General features: G+C 42.6%; 1 protein-coding gene across 1 annotated transcript in view; it reads left to right on the top strand.

Moving 5' to 3' along the window:
* The window catches only part of LOC142760420 (uncharacterized), a 45644-nt gene that overhangs the window by 3028 nt on the left and 23928 nt on the right, over nt 1-18688 (top strand). The window contains exons 2-7 of the mRNA XM_075863607.1: nt 6098-6151; nt 7244-7303; nt 8568-8642; nt 10694-10900; nt 13334-13396; nt 17839-17880. Coding sequence (XP_075719722.1) covers nt 6098-6151; nt 7244-7303; nt 8568-8642; nt 10694-10900; nt 13334-13396; nt 17839-17880 — 501 coding nt within the window. The remainder of the gene's footprint in view (nt 1-6097; nt 6152-7243; nt 7304-8567; nt 8643-10693; nt 10901-13333; nt 13397-17838; nt 17881-18688) is intronic.

Below are 18688 nucleotides of genomic sequence, written 5' to 3'. Positions count from 1 at the left end.
CATGGGTGGTTCCATGGGTTGTGGTCAAAACATTCTTGAGATCTGTGGCCCCAAGTATGTTCTTTTCTGCACACTGAGACCACATCAATTATATGAACCAATAGTATTTATGTAAAATAACAACAAAAAGTTAAAAACAGAGCAAGTGATCCACTCGACTTCCTACAGTATGTGATTGTCCCCAGAAGCTGGAAGATCTGATAGTTCAGTCTGGTCATTGGAACCCTGAGATAGAAAAGGATGTGCTCTAGTTTTTTCATTATATCTATGTCTCTGTCAATCTCTTTGTGTTTTATGACTGTAGTCATGCCAACAGCTTGTTATTCTACTCTTAAAGGTAGTTATATATAACTCAGGAGTGTTTAAGTTATTTACAACTACAGTCAAAGCTCACAGGTTTCTGGTTGAGGCAGTTCTACGAAGCTCTAGATGATAGACCTCCACCGAGACATAGTACACTCAAAAATAAAAAAGCAGTTAAACTCTAGAGAATTGTGTATTTTGCAGGGATCCTAGGTTTGAATCCAATCGAAAAACATATGGATAGAGTTTGTATTCCAATTTAGGCTAGGTTTTCAGGCTGTGGCATTTAAAAAAAAAAAAACTGCCACCTTGCGGCCGGGATCGGAGATAACAATGATTTTGCTTTTAGGGTATGTGCACACGATAGCAGGCATTTACGTCTGAAAAGACAGACTGTTTTCAGGAGAAAACAGATGCCTCGTTTCAGCCGTAATTGCTCCTCCTCGCATTTTGCGAGGCTTCTCTGACAGCCTTAAATTTTGAGCTGCTCTTCGTTGAGTTCAATGAAGTACGGCTCAAATTACGTCTGAAAGAAGTGTCCTGCACTTCTTTTGACGAGGCTGTATTTTTACGCGTCGTCGTTTGACAGCTGTCAAACGACGACGCGTAAATGACAGGTTGTCTGCACAGTACGTCGGCAAACCCATTCAAATGAATGGGCAGATGTTTGCCGACGTATTGTAGCCGTATTTTCAGACGTAATACGCCTCGTTTACGTCTGAAAATAGGTCGTGTGAACCCAGCCTTACTGTTTGCAATGTTAAATACTTTTGTGTCAAAAAATACAAAAGATAGTAGGTATGATACCTTTATTGGTTGCCATAAAAATTATATATATAAGCAGGGGCGTAACTAGCAAAAACTGGGCCCCATAGCAAACTTTTGACTGGGCCCCCCCTTCCGCTGGGTATCACACAACCCCCCCTTGTAGATAGTGCCTCCCTATAGATTCTGCCACACAGCGCCCCTATAGATAGCACCATACAGCCCCCTGTAGATAGCGCCATACACAGCCCCTGTAGATAACGCCTTACAGCCCCCCTGTAGATAACGCCATAAAGCCCTCCCCCGTAGATAACGCCATACAGACCTCCCCATGTAGATAACTCCATACAGCCCTCCCCATGTAGATAACGTCATACAGCCCTCCCCTGTAGATAACGTCATACAGTCCTCCCCTGTAGATAACGTCATACAGCCCTCCCCATGTAGATAACGTCATACAGCCCTCCCCTGTAGATAACGTCATACAGCCCTCCCCTGTAGATAACGCCATACAGCCCTCCCCCTGTAGAAAACGCCATACAGCCCTCCCCTGTAGATAACGCCAAATTTTTCTTTCTTTGTTGTTCTTAAAATGCCCCTTCAGTATTAGGACCTTTAAATTTGCCAAACTGTGATCTGGTCCAGAGAAGTGTTTTCCCATGGGTGTATCTAGCTGCTTTTTTTATTGTATGTCTGTGAAGATTCATCCTGGTTTGTAATTTATTTTTGTTTCTCCAATGTAGATTCCTTTACTGAAGCACCTTGTACACAGTATCATGTACACTACATTGGAGGATGTTCAGGAGAACGTGCCAGTGATTTTATAGTCCTGCTGCGTGTTTGGGATGTGGATGGTGTTTGATGATAAGATGTTGGTACAGGTCTTGCATTTTCTACTGTTGCAAGGAAAAGTGCCAGTCTCTGATGGAGATGAGAGGGCACTTCTGACCAGGAGATTGCTTAGGTTTGGTGGCTGTTTGTATGCAAGGAGAGGTAAATCCGGGAATATTTCCTTCAGTTTATTGTGTTTGTTAAATATAGGTTGGAGATCAGCAGCAATTTTTCTCAAGACGCTAATTTGTGGAATGTATATGACCACTAGGGGCACCCTTCTGTTGTCTTCCTTCTTTTCGTACTCCAGAAGATTGCTCCTTGGAGTTCTTGTTGCTCTGTAGATCTGATCATCTATAATCTGTGGATGGTATCCCTGTTGTAAGAAAGTATTCCTCAGTGATAACAGGTGTTGTTCTCGGTCTTCACTGTCTGAACAGATCCGTATGTACAGTAGAGCCTGGCTGTAGATGATATGGATTTCTTTATGTATCTCGGATGGAAGCTGTTACATCTCAAATGTGCTGGATGGCCTGTAGGTTTATGGTAGATTGTGGTTTGTATGGTGCTGTCTCTCATGTATATGGTCATGTCCAGGAAATGTATTTGAGATGTAGAGTAGTTGAGAGTGAGTTTGATGGTAGGATGGAACTTGTTGAAGTTTTTATGGAAAGAAAGAAGTTCATGTTCAGAGCCTGTCCAGATTATCAGCAGGTCATCAATGTACCGGAAATATGCTAGAGGTTTAGTTGCACAGGTTGATAAAAACTCTTCCTCTAGTTTGGACATGAACAGGTTAGCATATTGTGGTGACATTTTGCTACCCATAGCGCTTCCCATACATTGCAGATATACAGTGAAGGAAATAAGTATTTGATCCCTTGCTGATTTTGTAAGTTTGCCCACTGTCAAAGACATGAACAGTCTAGAATTTTTAGGCTAGGTTAATTTTACCAGTGAGAGATAGATTATATAATAAAAAAATAAAAAAATAACATTGTCAAAATGATATATATTTATTTGCATTGTGCACAGAGAAATAAGTATTTGATCCCTTTGGCAAACAAGACTTAATACTTGGTGGCAAAACCCTTGTTGGCAAGCACAGCGGTCAGACATTTTTAGTAGTTGATGATGAGGTTTGCACACATGTTAGATGGAATTTTGGCCCACTCCTCTTTGCAGATCATCTGTAAATCATTAAGATTTCAAGGCTGTCGCTTGGCAACTCGGATCTTCAGCTCCCTCCATAAGTTTTCGATGGGATTAAGATCTGGAGACTGGCTAGGCCACTTCATGACCTTAATGTGCTTCTTTTTGAGCCACTACTTTGTTACCTTGGCTGTATGTTTCGGGTAATTGTCGTGCTGGAAGACCCAGCCACGAGCCATTTTTAATGTCCTGGTGGAGGGAAGGAGGTTGTCACTCAGGATTTGACAGTACATGGCTCCATCCATTCTCCCATTGATGCGGTGAAGTAGTCCTGTGCCCTTAGCAGAGAAACACCCCCAAAACATAATGTTTCCACCTCCATGCTTGACAGTGGGGATGGTGTTCTTTGGGTCATAGGCAGAATTTCTCTTCCTCCAAAAACGGCGAGTTGAGTTAATGCCAAAGAGCTCAATTTTAGTCTCATCTGACCACAGCACCTTCTCCCAATCACTCTCAGAATCATCCAGATGTTCATTTGCAAACTTCAGACGGGCCTGTACATGTGCCTTCTTGAGCAGGGGGACCTTGCGGGCACTGCAGGATTTTAATCCATTACGGCGTAATGTGTTACCAATGGTTTTCTTGGAGACTGTGGTCCCAGCTGCATTGAGATCATTAACAATTTCCCCCCGTGTAGTTTTCGGCTGAGCTCTCACCTTCCTCAGGATCAAGGATACCCCACGAGGTGAGATTTTGCATGGAGCCCCAGATCGATGTCGATTGACAGTCATTTTGTATGTCTTCCATTTTCTTACTATTGCACCAACAGTTGTCTCCTTCTCACCCAGCGTCTTACTTATGGTTTTGTAGCCCATTCCAGCCTTGTGCAGGTCTATGATCTTGTCCCTGACATCCTTAGAAAGCTCTTTGGTCTTGCCCATGTTGTAGAGGTTAGAGTCAGACTGATTAATTGAGTCTGTGGACAGGAGTCTTTTATACAGGTGACCATGTAAGACAGCTGTCTTTAATGCAGGCACCAAGTTGATTTGGAGCGTGTAACTGGTCTGGAGGAGGCTGAACTCTTAATGGTTGGTAGGGGATCAAATACTTATTTCTCTGTGCACAATTCAAATAAATATATATAATTTTGACAATGTGATTTATTTATTTATTTTTTATATAATTTATCTCTCACTGGTAAAATTAACCTAGCCTAAAAATTCTAGACTGTTCATGACTTTGATAGTGGGCAAACTTACAAAATCAGCAAGGGATCAAATACTTATTTCCTCCACTGTATGTCTTTGTCAAATGAGAAATAATTGTGATGGAGTATGAACCTGATGAGTTGTAGGGCTGGCTCTATTGATGAGTAGTGGGGCTGGCTCTGTTGCTAGATTGTTCTTTTGAAGAAAGTGTTAGCATTCGGCTCTGCCATCCTCATGGGGAATGTTAGAATACAGAGACTCCACATACATAGTTGCCAATATTGTTCCCTCTGGTAGTAGACCCAGGGCTGAGAGTTGCAGAGGACGTCCGTGGTGTCCTGGACATAACTGGGTGTGCACCTCACCAAGGGCTTTAGACGATTTTCCACCCAGCCAGAAATATTCCCAGTTAGAGTCCTGAAATGATTGATCTCCCTGGATTGCCTTCTTTATGTATTTTAGGTAACATGTAGAATGTACCTATTCTGGGATTGTCTGGTATAAGGTCCATTAAACTGTCTGACACAGCGTTGAAACTATTGATGATACGGACAAGTTCTACTGTGTATTGTTTGGTGGGGTCTTTATTAAGCAGGGTGTAGTATTTTCTGTCTGAGAGTTGTCTGTGTGCCTCCTGGATGTAGTCAGACGTATTCAAAATTACTACAGCCCCTCCTTTATCAGCGGGTTTGATGATGATGTCTTTGTTGGATTTTAGTGATTTTGTGGCGTTCCTTTCCTCCATACTGAGATTGTGTGTTATTTTGTGCTGTTGGTCTAAGATCTCAGATTTCACAATTTTTCTGAAGCATTCTATGTAGTAATCCAGAGTTTGATTGTATCCAGGTTCTGGGGTCCAGTCGTTATCAATGTAAAGAAATCCCTAAAAGAAAAATTGTTCATCCCCCAAAATGGTGGCAATGAAAACGGCAGAAACAGGCCTTTATAAAACTACAAGGCAACATAAAAACGTATAATTTTCAATAAAAAGTGTTAAAAATAAAAAAAAGAAATATTCATATTTGGTATCACCGTAATTATAATGACCCATAGAATAAAATTAACATGTCATTTATACCGCATGGTAAGCAGAGTAAAAACAAATCCCAAAAACTATGACGGAATTGCTATTTTTTTTTCTCTCCGAAATTATTCAAATTATTCAATACATTATATATAACCCAAAATGGTGCCATTAAAAAATACAGCTCTGATTTTCTACTGAGACTTTGCTATCAATAAAATCAGGTATATTCTTGGTATTATGTAGACACTGGAGAAAGTTCTACTATTTTTACAGACTCTCCAGGAATTCATGGACAATTGGACTATATCTGGTTAGGACAGATCAATGGCCATAGGTAGCTGTTGACCGAACAAGAAACCAATAGCTATCTCTTTCAACTCCCCCATAAATTTGCATGCTTGGCTCAGTCAAGTGAATATATTTATTTAATTGGGGAGAGGAGATAAACTGCCACCAAACACCTCCAGCAGGGGATTATCTCCAAGGGTAACAAGGGATGGGGCATGTTAAAATCCTATATGCCCGCTGCCCTCATTATGAGATTGTTGGCAAATCCTTCTAAAATCAGTGGCCAACAATTATCTGTTGTGAACGAACAGCTTTTGATTGTGAACACGACTGAGACTACCATCCATTTTTTTAATACAATTATATAGCGCAAGTTTCTGACCAACGTGCATAGACATTAGATTGTCTGTAGATCTCAACAAAAATGTTATCTTACTTTCAGCAGCAATGATGATGTATGGTATCTTCTCTAGATATCCTGTAACTCTCTCTCTCTATATATTTATATGTTATTTATATCCAGGTCTCAAGAAAAGTGAAAAGGAAACGGAGTTAAAGGGAAAACAAGAAGATTTAGGTAAGTGGTATTTCTTATATCATTAGAATATATTTATTAATTACATGTACTAGTAGGAGGCAGTTGAACCAATGAGGGACCAGAAGCACATATAATCTTGATTTTTGTAGGTTCAATTGATCTATCTATCTATCTATCCATCTATCTATCTATCTATCTATCTATCTATCTATCTATCTATCTATCTATCTATCTATCTATCTATCTATCTATCTATCTATCTATCTATCTATCTATCTATCTATCTATCATCTATCTATCTCATATCTATCTATCATCTATCTATCTATCTATCTATCTATCTATCTATCTATCTATCTATCTCTCTATCTCTCTATCTCTCTATCTCTCTATCTATCTATCTATCTATCTATCTATCTATCTATCTATCTATCTATCTATCTATCTATCTATCTATCTATCTATCTATCTATCTATCTATCTATCTATCTATCTATCTATCTATCTATCTATCTAGAATCCAAAAATCAGGCAGCACTCCAAGGTATAAACAAAGTAGAAAAAGGTGCTTTATTGGTCCATATACACACACACAACGTTTCAGCTCAACACAGGAGCCTTTCCCACTTGAGAAAGGCTCCTGTGTTGAGCTGAAACGTTGTGTGTGTATATGGACCAATAAAGCACCTTTTTCTACTTTGCTTATACCTTGGAGTGCTGCCTGATATTTGGATTCTACTACAGCAGGTGTGTAAGCCCTGACCTGGGCAGGTCGGCACCCATCCATGATTCACAAGGCTGTGCGGCTGACATTCTATCATCTATCTATCTATCTATCTATCTATCTATCTATCTATCTATCTATCTATCTATCTATCTATCTATCTATCTATCTATCTATCTATCTATCTATCTATCTATCTATCTATCTATCTATCTATCTATCTATCTATCATCTATCTATATTTTGAATTGTTAAACATGAATGCATTACATTCTTCTCATATTCATAACTCGCTGTCTCATAAATATTGGGTCGAGTGGCAGAATAATCCTCTCCGTTGTAAGTACACAGGAATTGCAATGTGTATTAATATTGTCTGTTCATAATGTAACATCTCTTTCATACAGAAGATTCAAATATTACCACCAAGGATGTAAGAACAAGGCTGTCATACAATAATAATAATGGTATGGAGGACACAATGTTCTATAATATATATACATGTGAAAAGATGGCTCCATGACATTTACAGATACAATTATCTAAGAAATGAATAAATAAAATAAGTTTATTCTGATATGTATTTAAAGGTATGACGTTACTGTGGATAAACAATCTTACATTTTATTTAAAATAGAAAATGTGGCTAATGCAGAGAAATAAATAGGCAAGGATTACCCTGTTCACGAGATTACACTGAATGCACAGAGATAAATATTCTGAAGCTTCGACCAGCAAATGGACAATTCTAGTATTTTGTATGAAAATAAGTTTAATTGATAATCAGACAATAAAATTATCAAAACAGTGATGTTAGATGGGAAGGATGGAATAACAGGCAGTAAGGGCAAGAAGGGTGTTATACATCTATTTATCAATGTGCAAACTGTCCATGATGCAGTCATTGCTAGGCTTTATTCTACTTGCAGCAATCCTGCAAACGATAGGGGGAATTTACATCGATACTCCCTGGTGAAATTTTTCTAAAGTGCTCACCTACAGATTAAAGAAAACTCACTGCCACCGATCATATGGTGATGGCAGATCATAGTAATTTGCCATTACGTCCTAAGATGAGACTACCCCTTTAAGTCTCCCTACCTTTTGCTAGATTTCCTCGAGGAGAATCAGAACCTTTCAAGAACCTATTTAAAAGTCATCTCACACCACCAACCAGAATCCAACCTTCTACGGACAAGTATCAGCCATTACGAAACTATTTAAACTACAAATAGGTGGCTGTGGTTTGGCTTATAACCCGAGTCACAATTTTTTTTTTTATTATTGACTTCATGGAGATGTCTTTATCCATACCTCTATCTTCTTTTAGAAACTGCTGTAGTCATAATAGTAGCAAAAAAAACATAATACATTTTTTGTCTCACTTTGTGTGAAGCTGGAAAGCTATCCCAATTTATCCCAATCCAGTATTATTAGGAACACAACTATACAGGACATGGAAACTTTTTCTGTGATATTCAGGCGAGGCATGGGTTAATGATTACTGCAATGAAAAGTCAACTTATCCTTCTTTCATTTACAAAACATTCCAATCATTCCTCTGCATACGATTTCAAAGGTTAAGGAGAGGCAGACGTGTACACAGCATTCATTAAAGAAACACTCTACATGTTCAGATTAAAACTCAACAGCAATTTATTATTGAATGTAGTTAAACAGGTTGTTGGTATTTCTTATCCCGTGTGACGTCTGCTCTTATTTATTCTCTAGTCAACGTGGAGGTTGAAACAAGCTCGTCCAGACCAGAGAATGGAGAACAAGGAGTTAAACCAGCCAAGGAATTAAGTAAGAAGACGAATGCACATAATACACATTATAATAGGAGGGTCACAGAATAAACCCATTTCTTGGGTAACACAAAGTGAAAAATTAGTTCATTCTCCGCTGTGAAAATAGACCACAGAAAATGTGTTTGAATGTTACATTACACTCCAAACCACAAGGCAGATCTAGGGGCTCATACCCAGGGCCGCCTCAACGGCTCATCTCTTGTTATTGCTGAAGGTGACGTCACTGGTGCTGATGACCTGGGCATCTAGAACTGGTTCTGTGTCTCTGTAAGGCCAGGATCACACACACTGTTTTGATGCAGTTTTTGTGGCAGTTTTTGTAACAATTTATTGAGCCAAAGTCAGACGCGGATCTAAAAGGGAGTAGAGGTATAAAGAAAAGACTAATGCATCTTCTTTCTTTTGTGTCCACTTCTGCGTTTGGCTAAACAAAATGATCAAAAGGTGGCACAAAAACGGCATCTAAACTGTGTGTAATCTGGGCCTCAGGGACATTTTTCCCCTCTTCAGCCTCCAGAGACCCAAGAGGGGAGATACAGGAACTTTTCTTCATAATATCGCCACGTGTACTGTAGAGCATATGTGCTCTCTGATTGCCACATTTGGGGGGGGGGGGGGTTCTACTACAGGGGCGAGAAGATGAGCAGTTTCTCATCTAATCACCCCTGCGCCTAATCAGGAGATCTGTCAACTTTGTGACTCGGAGAGTTTTTGTTTCTTCACTTCTAGTGATTATGTGAAGATATATGCATGTAGACATAACCACAAGTGGCATGTGTGAACCCTGCACATCTTGAACAATTTATTTTTAGGATATGATATGTGTCTCAGGCTTTACTTCAGGTCAGAGTTTTAGCCACAAACATGATTTCTCCATTTATTTATTTTTAACAAAATGTTATGCTTTGTCGCAAAATTGCATGAAGGTGCACTCAAGTGTAAAGTGCTGGATACCAATGCACCAGAAAATGTGTGGCATGTGATTTTTTTTATCTTAGAATTCAGTTTTTTTTTTGTGTCATCAACCGTTGGGACCCCCTTCAATCACGAGAACAGAGGTCCTGTTCCTTCAAATGAATGGTGCGGCAGGTCGGGCATACGCACTTCCACTCCATTCACTGTCTATGGGACTGCCGGAGATAGCAGAGTACAGTGCTCGGCTATCCCCGGCAGTGCCATAGAGAATGAATGGAGCAGCAGGGCGCATGCATGACCTGGCGCTTCATTAATTTGGAGGAATGGGACCTCTGTTCTCGTGATTGGTGGGGGTCCTGGCAGTCAGACCCCCACCGATCAGCATATTATCACCTATCCTGTGGTTAGGGAATAACATTTAATCTTGGGACAACCCCTTTAAATACATATGAATGTTGTTAGAATTCTTAGGGTATGTTCACACGACAGCGTCCGTAACGGCTGAAATTACGGGGATGTTTCCGCCAGAAAACATGACCGTAATTTCAGCCGTAACGGCATGTGCAGGCGCTTGAACGCCGCATCCATTACGGACGTAATTGGCGCTGCTATTCATTGGAGTCAAGGAATAACGGCTCCAATTACGGCCAAAGAAGTGACAGGTCACTTCTTTGACGCGGGCGTCTATTTACGCGCCTTCATTAGACAGCGGTGCGTAAATATACGCCTCGTGTGAACAGACAAACGTCTGTCCATTGCTTTCAATGGGCAGATGTTTGTCAACGCTATTTTCGGCGCTATTTTCGGCCATAATTCGGGGCAAAAACGCCCGAATTACGTCCGTAAATAGGCCGTGTGAACATACCCTTAATGTGACAACATTTATTCATTCTTGTTTTCAAGTATCTACTCCTTCAGCCTTTGTCTACATGTCGCAGATTTGTTGTGAGATTTCTGCGACTCTTCCACAAATGGGCTCTCAAAAGAAATTCATGCAAATGCTGCAAAAACAATTCATTCAGTTGTATGGAATGTTTTTTTCATTCGCGATTTCTGCAACAAATCTGTCTACTGTGAACATACCCTTATTGTCTACTTTGTATCACTGTTTTCACTTTTTTTTTTAATAAGGAAGGAAAAGCTTTCACAAGGACAAGGAAGAAATCAAGCGAAAAAAAAGTAATCACAGTTCGGGGGGATTCACACGAGCGTGTATTCGGTCCGTGCGGGCCGCGTGGTTTTCACGCGGCACGCATGGACCAATACAAGTCTATGGGGCAGTACAGACAGTCCGTGCTTTTTGCGCAGCGTTTGTCTGCTGCGCAAAAAGCGCGACAGGTTCAATAACTCTGCGTATTTCGCGCATCACGCACCCATTGAAGTCAATGGGTGCGTGAAAATCACGCGCACCACACGGAAGCACTTCCGTGGGACGAGCGTGATTCGCGCAACAGCAGTGAAAAGGATGAATGAAAACCGAAAAGCACCACGTGCTTTTCTGTTTCCGAACATCCAAACGGAGTGTCTTTGCGATGAGCGAAGCCGGACAAGCGTACCGAACTTCACCGGGTTCGGCCAAACTCGTTTTGGCCGATCCCGGCAAAAAAATTATCGGTACGCGACGTCAGGAGATAGTCACTGTCCATGGTGCTGAAAGAGTTAAACTGTTTCAGCACCATGGACAGTGACTTGCGATCCCAAAATACATTAACCTGTAAAAAAAAAACGAAGTTCTAACTTACCGATTACTCCTGTCTCCTTCCTGCAGTCCGACCTCCCGGGATGACACTTCAGTTCAAGTGACAGCTCCAGCCAATCACAGGCCAAGCACAGGCTGCAGCCAATCACAGGCTGCAGCGGTCACTTGGACTGCTGCGTCATCCAGGGAGGTGGGGCCCGATGTCAAGAGAGGCGCGTCACCAAGGACGCGTCACCAAGGACGCGTCACCAAGGCAACGGCCGGGAAGTTCTCGGTAAGTAGGAACTTTATCTTTTTTTTTTACAGGTTTTTCGCTGTTGTGTTCGGCATTCACTGTCGAGGGTGCTGAAAGATTTAGCTCTTTCAGCACCTTGGACAGTGACGGGCGTTGACAAGCCTCATCTCTATGATGCCGGCTGCGCGAAAATCACGCAGCCGCGCATCAGACACGCATGACACACGCAGCTGTCAAATGGTTTTTGCGCTCGCAAAACGCTGCGTTGTTTGCGCGCGCAAAAACGCAACGTTCGTGTGAATCTCCCCTTCTGGTGAGTGATAAGAAAGTAAACAGCCCGTTGTTATTGTCGACACACCCACAGACGCTGTAATACGATATTAAAACTCCTCCTTCTCCATACTTATTGATCAAGAAATCTGTCAACTTTGTGACTCGGAGTGTTTTTGTTTCTTCACTTCTAGTGATTATGTGAAGATATATGCATGTAGACATAACCACAAGTGGCATGTGTGAACCCTGCACATCTTGAACTATTTATATTTAGGATATGTTATGTGTCTCAGGCTTTACTTCAGGTCAGAGTTTTAGCCACAAATATGATTTTTCTCATTTTTTTTAACAAAATGTTATGCTTTGACGCAAAATTGCATGAAGGCGCACTCAAGTGTAAAATGCTGGATGCCATTTTCACAATGCACCAGAAAATGTGTGGCATATGATTTTTTATCTTAGAATTCAGTTTTTTTTTTGTGTCATCAGGCTTGAAGGTTGTCCCAAGATTAAATGTTATCCCCTAACCACAGAATAGGTGTTAACATGCTGATCAGTGGGGGTCCGACCGCTGGGATCCCCTTCGATCATGAGAATAGAGGACCCGTTCCTCCAAATGAATGTTGTGGCAGGTCGCGCATACACACTTCCGCTCCATTCACTGTCTATGGGACTGCCGGAGATAGCAGAGTACAGTTCTCGGCTATCCCCGGCAGTGCCATAGAGAATGAATGGAGCAGCAGGGCACATGCATGACCTGGCGCTTCATTCTTTCGGAGGAATGGGACCCCCATTCTCATGATCGGTGGGGGTCCCAGCGGTCAGACCCCCACCGATCAGCATATTGTCACCTATCCTGTGGTTAGGGGATAACATTTAATCTTGGGACAACCCCTTTGAGTACATATGAATGTTGTTCGAATTCTTAATGTGACAACATTTAGGGCACATTCAGACGTGGTGGAATTGCTGTTGAATTCCGCAGCGGACAGTCCGCAGTGGAATTTTGCAGCAGCCGTTTTTACATTTGTTTCTATACATTCTTAGAAAACTTAGTTCAGACGTTGCAGAAAATAACTCTGCGGAATTTAAGCTGCGGTGCAGAATTTTCCCTCCGCAGCATGCTCATTATGTTGCGGAGAAGCAGCTGAATTTGACTGTGGATTTCAGCCTTTGCATTGCAAAGGCTGAAATCTGCAGCAAGTCCACTGTGATATCTGCAACGTCTGAATTACCTGTCAAATATGAAAATGTTTCTGCAAATTCGCAACGAACATTTTCAGTGGAAAAATTTTGCCACGTCTGAACATGGCCTTATTCATTCTTGTTTTCAATTATCTACTCCTTCAGGGTTTGTCCACATGTCGCAGATTTGTTGTGAGATTTCTGCGACTCTTCCACAAATGGGCTCTCAAAAGAAATTCATGCAAATGCTGCAAAAACAATTCATTCAGTTGTATGGAATGGTTTTTCATTCGCAATTTCTGCAACAAATCTGTCTACTGTGAACATACCCTTATTGTCTACTTTGTATCACTGTTTTCACTTTTTTTTTTTTTATAAGGAAGGAAAAGCTTTCACAAGGACAAGGAAGAAATCAAGCGAAAAAAAAGGAATCACAGTTCTGGTGAGTAATATGAAAGTAAACAGCCCGTTGTTATTGTCGACACACCCACAGACGCTGTAATACGATATTAAAACTCTTCCTTCTCCATACTTATTGATTATATCTTGTAGAAAATGCACACAGCTAAATAGGCGCACACATGTGTTTACACAAACTAGACTTTGCGTACCGTCCACACACATTCATGCATGCTATAGTTCCTTTAAATGCTATGTAAACTGTTGAAAGGCAATTTTTTTAAATAAAAATGTGAGTCAGTGTGATTAGTGCAACTTTCTAAATAGTTTTTATTAAAAATTATTTTTACTTTTTTGAGATACAGCTGTTCTGTATTCTGTATACAGAGCAGCTGTATTTAGCACTAAATCCTGTTCCCGTCAGGTCCGCACACCGACAGTTTCAGTCTCTGACACGCAGGATCCACCTGTAATCTATCACATCTAATTTCATAACTTAATTGTGATATATTGCAGGTGGATCCTGTGTGTCAGAGACATGCAGGATCCGCTGACACTGAACCTGTCAGGTCCGCGGGAATGACGGATTCAGGTCTTAGTGAACGATACAGCTGCTCTGTATAGAGTATACAGAGCAGCTGTATCTCAAAAAGTAAAAATAATTTTTAATAAAAACTATTTATAAAGTTGCACCAATCACACTGACTGACCTTTTTAGTTTAAAAAAATGACTTTAAAAGGTTTACATAGCGTTTAATATCACACAGACATAAAATACAAGCAATTCACATCTCATGCACATTATACATATTAAAGTTTCCATCTTGTTTATTCCAGCTGAAACAAAGGAATTTTCCAGATAACTTTTTTGCCTAACGTACATTTAAGGCTGTGTTCACATCAGCGTTCCTTTCCGTTGAAGGGTTCCGTCGGAGGTTTACGTCGGGTTAACCCCTCAACGGAAAGGCAAACGGAAACCCAAGCTTCCATTTGCATCACCATTGATATCAATGGTGACGGAAACATTGCTAAAGGTTTCCGTTTGTCACCGTTGTGACAGGGTACCGTAGTTTTTGACGGAATCAATAGCGCAGTCGACTGCGCTATTGATTCCGTCAAAACATCGGAACCCTGTCACAACGGTGACAAACGAACACTGTTAGCAACGTTTCCGTCACCATTGATATCAATGGTTAGGGAAACGGAAGCTTGGGTTTTTGTTTGCCTTTCCATTGAGGGGTTAACCCGACGGAAACCTCCGACGGAACCCTTCAACGGAAGGGCAACGGTGATGTGAACAGGCCCTAAAGCTACAATTTGAATTCATACCCACTAATACATTAGGGAACTGCCTCATGAGCATGTCTGCGGTTTCCGTCAGTTCCCTAGAGTTTGAATGATAATATTATTACTGTTGGAGTCAATACTACAAAAATGACTTGGATAGCTGCAAGTTAGTTTCTATTTCCGCTTAGAGGGTTCAGCCTGCTACATCTGTACACATGTCCATATAGTCTCATACGTGCACTAGCTATATGTACAAAAGAAAATTTATGTCCATAAGCCGTCCTCAGGCTGTATTCACATGTCGTGGTCAAATTGCGTTTTTTCCCATGGGTTTTGCTAAATTGTGACAAATCCGTGCCATTTTGCACTATGAATTGGCTGCAATGAGTGAACACAGCCTTAGAGCAGAACAATTAATTTACTATCTAGTACAGCTGGTCCTTACCTATTTGCACAGAACAGTTACCAGTAAGTAAATTGCTTCATATCAGTATTATGCTGGATTCACACGAACGTGTATTGCGTTCGTGCAGACCGCGTGGTTTTCACGCGCCACGCACAGACCAATACAAGTCTATGGGCCAGTACAGACAGTCCGTGCTTTTTGCGCAGCATTTGTCCGCTGCGCAAAAAGCGTGACATGGTCAATATCTCTGCGTATTTTGCGCATCACGCACCCATTGAAGTCAATGGATGCGTGAAAACCACGCAGGTCACACGGAAGTACTTCCGTGCGAACTGCCTGTTTCGCGCACCAGCTGTCAAAAGGATGAATGAAAACAGAAAAGCACCACGTGCTTTTCTGTTTACAAACATCCGAATGGCGTGTCATAATGATGGTGGCTGCGCAAAAACCACGCAGCCGCGCATCATATGATGCTGCCTCACGGAGCAGGTAAGTGACTTTTGTGCAGGCAAAACGCTGCGTGTTTTGCGTGCGCAAAAACGCCACACAGGTCTGAATCAGCCCTTAGGGTATGTTTACATGTCTTACCAAAATATGTCTGAAATTACGGAGCTTTTTTCAGGCGAAAACAGCTCCTGAATTTCAGACGTTTTTGCAAGTGCACGCGTTTTTCGCGGCGTCCATTACGGACGTAATTGGAGCTGTTTTTCAATGGAGTCAATGACAATGCACTTTTTTGACGCGGGTGTCTTTTTAAATGCCATCTTTTGACATCGACGCGTAAAACGACACCTCGTCTGAACAGAACATCGTAAGACCCATTGCAAGCAATGGGCAGATGTTTGCAGACGTATTGGAGCCGTCTTTTCAGGCGTAATTCGAGGCATAGAATGCCCGAATTACGTCTGAAAATAGGCCGTGTGAACATACCCTTACAGTTAGTATCTTCTCTTCATCTGCAGTAAAATAATTAGTTTAAGGGGGGATTCACATGAGCGTGTATTCGGTCCGTGCGGGCCGCGTGGTTTTCACGCGGCACGCATGGACCAATACAAGTCTATGGGGCAGTACAGACAGTCCGTGCTTTTTGCGCAGCGTTTGTCTGCTGCGCAAAAAGCGCGACAGGTTCAATAACTCTGCGTATTTCGCGCATCACGCACCCATTGAAGTCAATGGGTGCGTGAAAATCACGCGCACCACACGGAAGCACTTCCGTGGGACGAGCGTGATTCGCGCAACAGCAGTGAAAAGGATGAATGAAAACAGCTTTTCTGTTTCCGAACATCCAAACGGAGTGTTTTTGCGATGAGCGAAGCCGGACAAGCGAACCGAACTTCACCGGGTTCGGCCGAACTCGTTTTGGCTGAACCCGGCAAAAAAATTATCGGTACGCGACGTCAGGAGATAGTCACTGTCCATGGTGCTGAAAGAGTTAAACTGTTTCAGCACCATGGACCGTGACTTCCGATCCCAATATACATGAACCTGTAGAAAAAAAAAACGAAGTTCTGACTTACCGCTAACTCCCGGCTTCTTCCTCCAGTCTGACCTCCCGGGATGACAATTAAGTCCAAGTGACAGCTCCAACCAATCACAGGCCAAGCACAGGCTGCAGCGGTCACATGGACTGGCGCGTCATCCAGGGAGGTGGGGCCCGATGTCAAGAGAGGCGCGTCACCAAGGACGCGTCACCAAGGCAACGACCGGGAATTTCTCGGTAAGTACGAACTTTTTCTTTTTTTTCTACAGGTTTTGCGATATTGTGTTCGGCATTCACTGTCGAGGATGCTGAAAGAGTTAGCTCTTTCAGCACCTTGGACAGTGACGGCCGTCGACTAGCCTCATCTCTATGATGGCGGCTGCGCGAAAATCCCGGATGACACACGCAGCTGTCAAATGGTTTTTGCGCGCGCAAAACGCAGCATGGTTTGCGCGCGCAAAAACGCAACGTTCGTCTGTATCTGCCCTAAGGGGTCGTCCGGTGAACTAAGATTGATAGGCCATCAATATCTAATCAGTGGGGGTCCAAGTCTCGGCATCCTCACTGATCAGCTGATTGAAGGGGCCACGGCGCTGGTGCTCCTTGCATAAATACAAACTCAGAACTGCCCAATGCCGTTAATCTCTTAGCGGCAATGTACAGTATTACAGCTTCTTCACATTGAAGTTAATGGAAGAAAGCTGTAATACTGTACACCACCACTACGAGTGTCTCGACGTTGTGCAGTATGGAGCTGTGTAAGAAATGCAGGGGAAGCGTGGCCCCTCTAAACAGCTGATCGGCGAAGGGGCCGAGAGTTGGATTCCCACCGATCAGATATTGATGGCTTATCCTAGGGGTACATTTTACTTCACTGGACAACACCCTGTCACCTGCCCAAAAAACTGTACCTCAGTTAGATTGCAGGTGCCTCACAGATTCGGCCGCTTTTTATGTTTTTCTTTTAGCCCCCACAGTTGTTGAGATATCGGTGCCGTTAATTTTGGCGCCCGATATGCAAATAAGGCCTTTGACTGTCAAGTGGGCGGGTAACACCTGTCACTTCATAAGCGGTAATCACCCACTTGTTAGTCAAAGGTTTCATTTCCATATCGGGCACCAGAACTAACGGCCCCAATATCTCAGAAAAGGTGGTGGCTAGAAGAAAAATATAAAAAGTATCATAATCTGTGAGGTGCCTGCAATCTAACTGAGATGTCAACTGCATTTTTTTGGGCAAATGACAGGTCATCTTTAAGAAGTATGAGATGCAGGAATTAAATTTAACAAAATTATGTCTTATTTTGTACAGATCACATACAACAGAGTGAAAACAACGCAGTGTCAACATACAGTAAGATCATTATTACACCAAATGTAGTGAACAGTGGCGTAGCTATAGGGGTCGCAGCGGTCGCAGTTGCGACCGGGCCCGTAAGCCAGGGGGGCCCGTAGGCCCCCCTCGCCACACTAACGCTGACTGCAGGGCCGGGCAGCCTATCTGGCAAATTCCAGATGCCGGTGTATGTAGTGGGCTGCTGCTGCCCGGCCACCTCTTTATCCCCAGCGGCGGGCCCTGCCCTGTAGTCTGACACATTTCCCCTCCCTGAGCAGCGCACAGCCCACTTGCTGGACGCTATACTACGCAGCCTGCTGCCAATTAGTGTGGGTCATACTGATTGGCTGGGCTGCACTAGGCTGTGTACTACAGCGGCCAGCATGTAGACTGTGCACTGTATAGGGGGGAATTGTCGTGGTCCTAGGAGCAGGAGGTACCTCATGAGTCGTCGACTGACCTTTTCCACTTCCACTCCCCCTCCCCCGGCCCCATCATATTACATCTTGTACCTGCTCTGCATAAGTAGGTATGTCCAGCCACCCGCCAACATTCATCCTCGGGGGACAGAGTGCCGGCTACATCATGGCTCACAGAGCTGAGCAGAGACATAGGCAGCACTGCAGCAGCTTATAAGAAAAGTGTGTCCCCAGTACTTTGCAAAGAAACTACTGTCTGTTATGCCCTTCCCCTGCATTGGGAACTATAACTCTAATCCGATCATGTGTGATACTGTCTGCTGAGCTACTGTATCTAATCCTATCATGTGTGATACTGTCTGCTGAGCCAATGTATCTAATCCTATCATGTGTGATACTGTCTGCTG

The sequence above is a fragment of the Rhinoderma darwinii genome, chromosome 4, assembly GCF_050947455.1.
Source record: "Rhinoderma darwinii isolate aRhiDar2 chromosome 4, aRhiDar2.hap1, whole genome shotgun sequence".
NCBI classification, from domain to species: Eukaryota; Metazoa; Chordata; class Amphibia; order Anura; family Rhinodermatidae; genus Rhinoderma; species Rhinoderma darwinii.
This window is presented reverse-complemented; position numbering and strand designations above follow the sequence as displayed.